The 12,182-nt window shown below is 44.6% G+C and overlaps 2 protein-coding genes across 6 annotated transcripts in view; one reads left to right on the forward strand and one right to left on the reverse strand.

Moving 5' to 3' along the window:
• Window positions 1–1,102, reverse strand: part of TMEM104 (transmembrane protein 104) — a 45,328-nt gene extending 44,226 nt beyond the window's left edge. The window contains exon 1 of one of the 3 annotated variants that reach the window (XM_073587989.1): window positions 965–1,102. The gene's annotated coding sequence lies outside the window, so the exon portion shown is untranslated. Of the gene's footprint in view, window positions 1–922 lie in introns of all 3 variants that reach the window. The other 2 variants (XM_073587991.1, XM_073587990.1) reach the window with 2 other exon arrangements.
• The window catches only part of NAT9 (N-acetyltransferase 9), a 36,385-nt gene continuing 25,250 nt past the window's right edge, over window positions 1,048–12,182 (forward strand). For 2 of the 3 annotated variants that reach the window (XM_073587992.1, XM_073587994.1), the window contains exon 1: window positions 1,148–1,282. In XM_073587992.1, the coding sequence (XP_073444093.1) occupies window positions 1,206–1,282 (77 nt within the window). In that variant the 5' untranslated portion in view covers window positions 1,148–1,205. The other variant, XM_073587993.1, reaches the window with a different exon arrangement.

The raw sequence follows: 12,182 nt of genomic DNA on the forward strand, positions 1-12,182 counted from the left end.
CTAGCCCGAGGTCTGTGCCAGCCTGCGTCTCCCTGCCCCGCTTCATCTGACTGACAGGTCTCTATGTATGTGACTTAATGCCGCCAGGACCTGCCTCAGACTAGTCATCCGAGAAGAAAAATTCTCAAGCGGCGTTACAAAGTCTGATCACTCTGAAACACTGCGGCGTCAGCACAGACAGGCATGAATCTGATGAAAGGTTCCCGGTAATGTGGGGGGCAGAGTGGGCTGCTGCCAGACATATCTGACAGCGTCTCATCTCCATGAGAACAAAGTCAGCCCATCTGATCCTTTGTCTCTATACGAAGCACAGCAGGTCCAGTGTAGTATAGTCTGTACACCACTATTAAATCCGCTGTGCTGCTTTTATCTGCTGCAATGAAGCAGCCATGGAGATGTATGGCGCCCTCTCTGCAGCCCTGGATGACAGGAGCATCACATCTAGGGCAGAGGAGCTCTGCACATATGGGCCCTGTAGAGGTAGTGCAGATGAGCCAGATCCCAGCAGTTACAGGATCTACAGTGATCTGATCAGTGTCTGGGAATCAGAAGTATCGGTCATCAGAGCCCTTCTGCGGCGCTGTCCCTGAGCTCTGGGATATCCGGGGGTCATCTAGTAATGGCGGCCATACTGACTGTCACCCAACTTTCCCAACAGCAGATATGGAAAGACAGCCAAGACTAAGGGGAAGGATGCAAAACATGGAAAATCACACACATTGGTCCTGCTGTTGGAGAACTACATATCCCAGCATGCACTAACAGGCCAGTGGGAGAGAAGCAACAATCAGCAGTGACAACTAATCCCCCTGCTCCGCCAGTAGTCTGCTCCAGACTGGATCCCCTCTACCACCGTGCGCCATCACAGCCTCCTACTGCGGAACACTAAGCTACAAGTCCTCCAGGCAGAGACCCCCGTTACCACTCGGCCCCTCTCCTCCAGTACCCCGTCGCCCTTGGTTACCGCTGCTCTCGGAGTGTTCCGGGTGTGTAAATCACATGCGTGGCTTGCCCGCAGATCACGTGAGGAACCAACCAATCAGATAACTCGCGTCATCACACAGCCGCTTCCGGGCTTGTCTGCCGACTGCCGAGTGGAGGAGGCGAGAGTGGGCGGGGCATGAGGGGAGGCGGTGACGTAGTAAGTAGTTACGCAATCCTGACGTCATGTGACTGACAACGTTGTTCTTGTGTCTTCGAGAGCAATGCGTGTGAACGAGGACACGGTGCTGCGGGGGCACAGGGTGCTGCTGGTGCCGTATGACCCCCACCACGTGCCCAGGTACCAGGGTGTGAGCAGCCCATACTTTTCTTGTAGTAGTGTCAGGGTGTGTGCACACGCTGCGGATTCTGCTGCGGTGCCGCAGCGGATTTGGCTGCTGCGCATGCTCAGCAGTTTTTTCTGCGGTGTACAGTACCATAATATCCTATGGATATTAAAAACCGCTGTGCAGACGGTGCAGATTTTTCCGCGCGGTTTTCCTGCGGTTTCTAAACCGCAGAAAGAATTGACATGTCAATTCTTTCTGCGGATTCCGCTGCGGTTTACCATCTCCTCCATTGTAGAGATAAAAAATCGCAGGGCAAAACCGCAGAGCAATCCGCATCTTTTGACCTGCAGATTTACCTGCGGATTTTACAAAATCTGCGCGGCCCAATCCGCACTGCAATCCGCAGCGTGTGCACGTAGCCTAAGGGTGTGTGCCCACGGTCAGGAAGTGGCAGCGCTTTGGATGCAGCACATGTCCGCTGCCAGCTATTAAACGCAGGCGATTCCGCATGTGTTCATTGACCCGTGCTGGTTCATTGTATACATTGTACAGGTGACATTTATCTTGTGGAGACTTGCACCTCTGCAAGATAAATAGACATGTTGTGGTCTGGAGAGATGCGCTGCATGTCCGTCTCTGCACAGAAGCCGTGGGCATCTGTGGACGCATAGTGGGCATAGGATTTATTGAAATCCCATCCACTATGTTGTAACATCTGGACGCCGCCCAAGTACCCAGTGTCCAACCTACAGTGTTTACTGACCGTGTGCACGACCCTAAGGCTGGAGTCACACTAACCTGCGTAAAATACGGTCAGTATTTTACATGCGTAATACGGATGACAGACCCCTAAACAGTGCTCCGTATGTCATCCGTAATCAAGGTGTGGTCGCGTATTTTGCGCATGTCAGCATCCGTATGGCATCCGTATGGTGAGATTTTCTCGCAGGCTTGCAAAATGGACATATAATGGAGCCCTATGACAGTTTTAATCAAGAAATGAAAGAATAGATATAGACACATAGAATGCATATATATATTATAATATATATATATATATATATATATATATATATATGTATTCTATGTGTCTATATCTATTCTTTCATTTCTTTATTAAAACTGTCAGTGTGAGTTTACTGTATAGCGCACTGAATTGCCGGCTTTGCTAAAAGACACCTGGTGCGTAGTTCTCGCAAGTCACATGTGTGGTCCGTGTGTAATCCGTATTTTTTGCGCACCCATAGACTTGCATTGGCGTACTACGGGCGTAGTACGCTGACAATCGCAGCATGCTGCGAGTGGCACGGAGCGTAGGATACTGAGGAGAAATATACGGCTGGTGCGAGTGACCCCATAGAGAATCATTGGTCCGTGTCTAATGCGTGCTTTTTGCGCCTCTCACGCACCCGTATTCCTCGCCAGTGTGACTCCGGCCTAAGGCCACGTTCACACATTCAGTATTTGGTCAGTATTTTACCTCAGTATTTGTAAGCCAAAACCAGGAGTGGGTGATAAATCCAGAAGTGGTGACGTGTTCCTATTATACTTACGTGTAACCAGAGCCAGTTTTAGACAAGGTGGGGCCTTGGCCAACGTTTAAAGTGGGGCCCTAAATGCTCACATATTGCTCCATCACACAGAAACATTTCTGTTGTATTTACATGCGCTGAGTTCAGGCCGTTAAATCAGTGCGATCGACAGTATCGAAGTTTTGTTGACACTTGTTCCCGAGTTTCTTTACATCGGCTGAGGAAGAGTGATAGGCACAGAGCGATTACTAGTAAATCATTCTGTCCCCGTGCAGTATCATGTTACCAGCTGCATATCTGCAGTTTTCACTGGGCGATGTGCTGCTGAGAACAATGATTTCTGTTCGGGCATCAACAATACAATCACTCGATGAATAGGCAGCATTTTGCTTGTTTAGTATAATATATCCCATAGTCCTCCATATAGTTTAATGCACACCCCATAGGCCGCCATATAGTATAATGTGTCCCATAGTCTTTGATATAGTATAATGTGTCCCATATCCCTACATATACAGTTGCGGCCAAAAGTATTGACACCCCTGCAATTCTGTCAGATAATACTCAGTTTCTTCCTGAAAGTGATTGCAAACACAAATTCTTTGGTATTATTATCTTCATTTAATTTGTCTTAAATGAAAAAACCTAAAAGAGAATGAAGCAAAAAGCAAAACATTGATCATTTCACACACAACTCCAAAAATGGGCCAGACAAAAGTATTGGCACCCTCAGCCTAATACTTGGTTGCACAACCTTTAGCCAAAATAACTGCAACCAACCGCTTCCGGTAACCATCAATGAGTTTCTTACAATGCTCTGCTGGAATTTTAGACCATTCTTCTTTGACAAACTGCTCCAGGTCCCTGATATTAGAAGAGTGCCTTCTCCAAACTGCAATTTTTAGATCTCTCCACAGGTGTTCTATGGGATTCAGGTCTGGACTCATTGCTGGCCACCTTAGAAGTCTCCAGTGCTTTCTCTCAAACCATTTTCTAGTGCTTTTTGAACTGTGTTTTGGGTCATTGTCCTGCTGGAAGACCCATGACCTCTGAGGGAGACCCAGCTTTCTCACACTGGGCCCTACATTATGCTGCAAAATTTGTTGGTAGTCTTCAGACTTCATAATGCCATGCACACGGTCAAGCAGTCCAGTGCCAGAGGCAGCAAAGCAACCCCAAGACATCCGGGAACCTCCGCCATGTTTGAATGTAGGGACCGTGTTTTTTTCTTTGAATGCCTCTTTTTTTCTCCTGTAAACTCTATGTTGATGCCTTTGCCCAAAAAGCTCTACTTTTGTCTCATCTGACCAGAGAACATTCTTCCAAAACGTTTTAGGCTTTTTCAAGTAAGTTTTGGCAAACTCCAGCCTGGCTTTTTTATGTCTCGGGGTATGAAGTGGGGTCTTCCTGGGTCTCCTACCATACAGTCCCTTTTCATTCAGATGCCGATGGATAGTACGGGTTGACACTGTTGTACCCTCGGACTGCAGGGCAGCTTGAACTTGTTTGGATGTTAGTCGAGGTTCTTTATCCAACATCCGCACAATCTTGCGTTGAAATCTCTTGTCAATTTTTCTTTTCCGTCCACATCTAGGGAGGTTAGCCACAGTGCCATGGGCTTTAAACTTCTTGATGACACTGCGCACGGTAGACACAGGAACATTCAGGTCTTTGGAGATGGACTTGTAGCCTTGAGATTACACACAAGGACACAGGACAGAGGTGGAGTCAACTTTAATCCATGTCAACTGGCTGCAAGTGTGATTTAGTTATTGCCAACACCTGTTAGGAGCCACAGGTAAGTTACAGGTGCTGTTAATTACACAAATTAGAGAAGCATCACATGATTTTTCGAACAGTGCCAATACTTTTGTCCACCCTCTTTTTTATGTTTGGTGTGGAATTATATCCAATTTGGCTTTAGGGCAATTCTTTTTGTGTTTTTTCATTTAAGACAAATTAAATGAAGATAATAATACCAAAGAATTTGTGTTTGCAATCATTTTCAGGAAGAAACTGAGTATTATCTGACAAAATTGCAGGGGTGTTAATACTTTTGGCCACAACTGTATTCTCCATCCCATAGTCCCATGCCCATATACCCATCATACATATTCGCCATCCTATAGTCGAGTGCCCATATACCCATCACACATCCTTCATATCATAGTCCCATGCCCATATACCCATCATGCATATCCTCCATCCCATAGTCTCGTGCCCATATGCCCATCACACCTCCTCCATCCCATGCCCATATACCCATCACACATCCTCCATCCCATAGTCCCATGCCCATATACCCATCATACATATTCACCATCCTATAGTCGAGTGCCCATATACCCATCACACATCTTTCATCTCATAGTCCCATGCCCATATACCCATCATACATATCCGCCATCCCATAGTCCCGTGCCCATATACCCATCATACATATCCTCCATCCCATAGTCCTGTGCCCATATACCCGTCATACATATCCTCCATCCCATAGTCCAGTGCCCATATACCCATCACAAATCCTCCATCCCATAGTCAACCATTATGACATCATAATGAGGGGCGGGGCTTGATACACACACTTTTTCCCCATTATGTAGATAGGGGCAAAATTGTTTGGAGAATTGGAACGCGCGGGGTTAAAATTTCGCCTCACAACATAGCCTAGGACGCTCTCGGGGTCCAGACATGTGACTGTGCCAAATTTTGTGGCTGTAGCTGCGACGGTGCGGATGCCAATCCCGGACATACATACATACATACATACATACACACACTTGAGCTTTATATAATAGATAGCAGTGTCTCTCTGTTTCATTAAACCTCCTCTTTGGGACAGGCAAAGCAACAAGTACTTCCACTCCTTTATTGAAATGTCAGAAGTTAAATCCTCAGCTTGTAACTTTTTAGTCACTGTAAATGGGTGATGAAGCAATTTCTTCAATTCAGCCACCTGTGTCCACTGACCTTCATGTAGTGATACCTGAGGGTTCGCCATATCTACAAGGAAGGGTTTCACCTCAAGCAACCACTCAATCATTAAATAGGTGCTACCCCACCGAGTGGCTTGATCCACAATTGCCCCTTTTCCAGCACGTCTCTTCAAGATGGAATCAATTTTATTGGTTCTGGCAGCAATAGCCAATTTCCTCACTTTTCCAATCACATTTCCAGCATGTCCTTCTTGCAGATTCTCTCTTATTCCCAGCTGCAGCGTGTGCACAACACAGCGCATGTGGTGAATAGCAAAGGGGTGTGAAGCAGCTTCAACAAGATCATCTAATTGTAAAGAATTATTTTTCTGTTCTGTAGTAATATCTGTTTGTTCCTCCATTATAGGAACAGGACTGTGGCCTTCCATCTACAACATACTGAATATGAAATGTTCTTCTAGCTGCTGTTCACCTTCATTATTCTCATTCATCAGTTTAATTGTACTTATCATGCTCAAAGAATTATCAGTTACAATAGAACCTGTTCTTTTTTGAGTTCGTAATCTTGCAGAACTTTTTCCACTAAGGCCTGGAGAAACTGGCTGCTGTGATGAGCTTTAGTATCTTTTAATGACAGCGTCTTAGTAACAATTTTTTTGTCACAAACATATCGAACGTTGATAGCAAAATAGTTCACTCTGTGATGTGTGCAGGCATCCATTTTAAGAAACACAAAGCGTCTCTTGAATCTTTTTAAGATCTTCTTTTTGGTTAAGGGCTTCTTCAATCACTAACTTTCTAATACTTTCTCTTTCCAGAGAAACACCAAGTTTGCAGGCCATTTCGCCATTAAGAGTTGTAAAAGCTGGTCGTGCAAATAATGTTAATGGTACACCGTCCTTCACAACAAGCTGTATGAGCTGTCTTTTCAACACATCTGCTGTCATTTTTACAGTAACTTTGTCACTTACAAAATATCTTGTAACTGATGTTTGAGACACTCTTTCCTCCTCCTTTGCCTGGTGGGAAGTGCTGGGCTCTGGTTTCGTGGTGCTGCTGAGGTCATTTTCAATCACAGCTTTGTAAACTTCTGGGTGGCAGCAGCGTTGTAAATGTCTTTTTAGATTGGAAGTTCTTGAAGGAGCATGTTTATCACTGCCTGAGTATGCACTGATTTTGGCATAACAGCATTTGTTTTCATCTGGGTCACTTATACAGTGACACACAAAATGTTTCTTTGTCTTGAGTTACTGTGAAATGCTCAAATACAGTTGACTTAAAAAAAGATGCTTCTTAGACATTTTGTAATTATCTAAATTCACTCTAAAAATAATTTTGTCCTGTAAAAAAAATAAGGTGTATTGAAATTCTTGCAAAAATAGGGAATCATGCACTGTATAATTTAGGATAGAAATAAAACAATCTTCACATCATATTTCTTCACAGTCCATGAAGACGGGAGGAGGAAGGGAGAATATTTGTGCAGAATCATATTCCAGAACACAAACACACAAAAAAAAGTCCTCATCGATCCTGTTACTCTATTTCCGAATTTGAGATGTTAAAAGACAGATTTTCACCTTTTATTCTATGTATAGTGTATATAAGTCTTCAGAGAATCTAATTTCTCCAAACATGAGCTAAGAGGAAACACAAACTAAAACATCAAGTATACAGAGACAACATATACTGGACTATTGATTTATGCACAGTTTATTGAAAGTTTAGATATGTTTTAAGAAGTACCTTCTTCTTCTTATAGCTGCTTTCCTGTTCACTCCAGAAGTTCCGAGATAAATGTAGGCTTTCCTTCGCTGTGTGTTTGTTATTTTTTCCCTTTATTTGTGGAGGCGGAGCTTCACTACTTATCGTGAACATAAACTGTAGCACAGATTCATCTCAGCTAAAAGTCTAGACCTTGGATCAGGAATAGGACAGACATTTCATAACTTTCCCAAATTCTCATTAAAAAAATATTCCCACAAACTGCATTGAACTACTGTACCTAATCTATATATATAAAGCTGAGTGCATGTATTTAAGTATGTTTCAAGACCCGCCCACTCCACATAGCCCTGCCCTCTGGTGGCTGGAGAGTGGGGTTGCAGAGGGAAAGTGCGAGATGCGGGTGGAGAGCGGAGCTGCGAGGGAGAGAGCGGGACACGGATGGAGAGCAGGGCTGTGGAGGGATAAAGCAGGACAGCGTGTGGAGAGAAGAGCTGTGGATGGAGAGTGGGGCTGTGGAGGGATAGAGTGGGACGGCGCATGGAGAGTGGGGCTGTGGAGGAAGAGAGCGGGGCTGTAGAGGGAGAGCAGGACACGGATGGAGAGCAAGGCTGCGGAGGGATAGAGCGGGACGGCGCATGGAGAGTGGGGCTGTGGAGGGAGAGTGTGATGGCGGTTAGAAAGCGGGGCTGTTAAGGGAGAGCCCGGGACGCGGGTGGAGAGCTGGGCTGCTGAGGGAGAGAGCGGGATTGGCCAGTGTAAAGCAGGGCTGCAGAAGGAGAGAGCAGGGCGGCCAGTGGAGAGCAGGGCTGTGGAGGGAGAGAGTGGGACAGCCAGTGGAGACAGGAACTGCTGAGGGAGAGAGCAGGGCTGTGGAGGGAGAATGCAGGACGACTATTGGATAGTGGGGCTGCGGAAGGAGAGAGTGTGACGTGAAGGGATATGGCAAAGGGAGACAGCGTGGCTGCGGAGCAAAGGCGGGGCTGCTGAGGGAGAGAGCGGGACAGCCAGTGGAGACAGGAGCTGCGGAGGGAGAGAGTGGGATGGCCAGTGGAGACGGGCTGCTGAGGGAGAGAGCGGGACAGCAGTTAGTTACTATGCCCAGACAACGCCGGGCTCGTCAGCTAGTTTATTATACAAGGTGGGCCATTTATATGGATACACCTAAATAAAATGGGAATTGTTGGTGATATCAACTTCCTGTTTGTGGCACATTAGTATATGGGATTGGGGAAACTTTTCAAGATGGGTGGTGATCATGGCGGCCATTTTGAAGTCGGCAATTTTAGATCCAATTTTATTTTTTTCAATGGGAAGAGGGTCATGTGACACATCAAACTTATTGAGAATTTCACAAGGAAAACAATATACTAATGTGCCACAAACAGGAAGTTGCATGATTATCTCACTGTGTAAACAGGCTGCCAATCACCCTAAGAACAAGCAAAACACTCCTTCATCTGGGTACAAATATGGAGAGAAAAAAAAGGATAGTCAGCTCACCTATGTATGAGCTTTTCCTCATCTGTTCCTGCACGGATGAAGGTTGAGCAGCCAGTTCAGCAATGAGGAAGAAAAGGATGGTGAATCCAGCAGTAACAATAAATATAAAAATTATTATCCTTTATGGTAAACCACGTAAAAAATATTTTTAGAGTACAGCATAGTGCACATATAGCAGCGTTTTACCTACGCGTTTTGACAAACGTCTTAATCATGGCATGCATGGAGTGAGACTGAATCCTTTTTTTATCCTGCACTCTCAATGGTTGCCACAGCTGCTTGAAATTAATTCCCTATTGGGTAACACCTTATGCATGCTGCACTAAATATATTATAAGATTAAAACAAAAATGAAAAAATACAATAAATTCATACTGAACAACAATCTAATTATTAACCCCTTTCTGTCATGTGACGTAGTATCCCATCCATGTGCCCTGGGACTTAATTCCCAGGGACAGGATAGTACGTCACAGTGATCAGTGGCTCCCACGTGGTGAGCGCCGCTGATCGCGGCCGGGTGTCAGCTGACTGATTATCACAGCTGACACCCGACACAATGTGTCAGGGGCGGTCACGGACCGCCCCCGACACGTTAACCCCTTGCACACCGCGATCAAACAGGATCGCGGTGTACCGGGGGTTAAAGGGAAGCATCGGCAGGGAGGGGGCTCCCTCCGTGCCGTGCTTCCCTGAGCACCCCACAGCAGCGCAATGTGTGCTGAGGGGGGCTCCATCCCTGCAGGTCCCCGAATCCAAGATGGCGATGGGGGCCTGCAGGGAGCTGGCTTTCTCATGCCTGCAAAGCGCAGGCAAGGAGGAAACCTTGTTCAGTGCCTGTGACAGATCACTGATCTGTCACAGCGATCTGTGATGTGACAGATCAGCGATCTGTCACGGGACAGTGATGTCCCACCTGGGACAATGTAATAAAGTTAAAAAAAAAAGAAAAAAAAAAAGTGTAAAAATAATTTTAAAAAAATCTCTAAATAAATTAAAAAAAAAAATATTCCCTAATAAATTCATTTTTTGGAAATAAAAAAAGCAAAACAATAAAAGTACACATATTTAGTATCGCCGCGTCCGTAATGACCCGCCCTATAAAGCTGTCCCATTAGTTATCCCCTTTAGCGAACGCCTTAAAAAATAAAAATAAAAAAGGAAGCAAAAAATAATGATTTATTATCATACCGCCGAACAAAAAGTGCAATAACGCGTGATCAAAAAGACGCGTATAAGTATCCATGGTACCGCTAAAAACGTCATCTTGTCCCGCAAAAAACGAGCCGCCATACAGCATCATCAGCGACAAAATAAAAAAGTTATAGCTCGCAGAATAAAGCGATGCAAAAATAATTATTTTTTATATAAAATTGTTTTCATTGCATAAAAGCGCCAAGACATAAATGAGGTATCGCTGTAACCGTACTGACCCGAAGAATAAAAGCGCTTTATCAATTTTACCGCAGTTAGAACGGTGTAAACACACCCCCCAAAAGAAATTCATGAAACGCTGGTTTTTGTTCATTCTGCGTCCCAAAAATCGAAATAAAAAGCAATCAAAAGATGTCACGTGCCCAAAAATGATACTAATGAAAACGCCAACTCGTCCCGCAAAAAATAAGACCTCACATGACTTGGTGAGTCAAAATATGGAAAAATTATAGCTCTCAATATGTGGTGATGCAAAAACTATTTTTACAATAAAAAGCGTCTTTTAACGTGCGACAGCTGCCAAAAATAAAAGCCGCCATAAATAGTAAATCAAACCCCCCGTTACCACCCCCTTAGTTGATGAAAAATAATAAAATTAAAAGTAAATGTATTTATTTCCATTTTCCCATTAGGGTTAGGGCTAGGGCTAGTTAGGGCTGAGATTAGGGTTAGAGGTGTTTTGGGGTTAGGGTTGGAGTTAGAATTGGGGGTTTTCCACTGTTTGGGCACATCAGGTGCTCTCCAAATGCAACATGGCGTCTGAGCTCAATTCCAGCCAATTCTGCGTTGAAAAAGTCAAATGTGCTCCTTCCCTTCCAAGCTCTGCCATGCGCCCAAACAGTGTTTTACCCCCACATATAGGGTATCAGCCTACTCAGGACAAATTTCAAAACAACTTTTGGGGTCCAATTTCTCCTGTTACCCTTAGGAAAATTAAAAATGGGGGCAAAAATATCATTTTTGTGGAAAAAAATGATTTTTTTATTTTCACGCCCGGGCGTTATAAACTTCTGTGAAGCACTTGGGGGTTCAAAGTGCTCACCACACATCTAGATAAGTTCTGTGGGGGGGTCTAGTTTCCAAAATGGGGTCACTTGTGGGGAGTTTCAATAGTTTAGGTACATCAGGGGCTCTCCAAACGCGACATGACACCCGCAGACCATTCCATCAAAGTCTGCATTCCAAAACGTCACTACTTCCCTTCCAAGCTCCGATGTGTGCCCATACAGTAGTTTTCTCCCACATATGAGGTATCAGCGTACTCAGGACAAATTGGACAACAACTTTTGGGGTCCAATTTCTCCTGTTACCCTTGGGAAAATAAAAAAAATTGATGACTAAAAGATCATGTTTGTGGAAAAAATACGATTTTTTTTTTTTATTTTCACGCCCGGGCGTTATAAACATCTGTGAAGCACTGGGGATTTCAAAGTGCTCACCACACATCTAGATAAGTTCCTTGGGGAATCTAGTTTCCAAAATGGTGTCATTTGTGGGGGGTTTTCACTGTTTTGGTACATCAGGGGCTCTCCAAACGCGACATGGTGTCCGATCTCAATTCCAGCCAAAAACGTCAAATGGCGCTGCTTCCCTTCCGAGCTCTGCCATGCGCCCAAATAGTGGTTTACCCCCACATGTGGGGTATCAGCGTACTCAGGACAAATTGCACAATAACTTTTAGGGTCCTGTTACCCTTGGGAAAATAAAAATTGGGGGTGAAAAGCAGGGCTGTGGAGTCGGTAAGCCAAACCTGCGACTCCGACTCCGACTCCTCAATTTCCCTTACACCGACTCCGACTCCACGACTCCGACTCCGACTCCCACACATATTGCTTATATTTAAGTGAAAAATTTATTGTAGTACAATGTGAACCTCAGACATTTAATCATTTTTATGATCCAATAATCAAGATATTTAGATAGAACAGAATATATATTGGTGTACTACCCGGTTTTCATTCTTTTTGGTACAGATACGATATGGATAGACAGATATG

This window comes from Dendrobates tinctorius, unplaced genomic scaffold, assembly GCF_039654945.1.
Source record: "Dendrobates tinctorius isolate UK_male_01 unplaced genomic scaffold, ASM3965494v1 ptg000103l, whole genome shotgun sequence".
Lineage (NCBI taxonomy): Eukaryota > Metazoa > Chordata > Amphibia > Anura > Dendrobatidae > Dendrobates > Dendrobates tinctorius.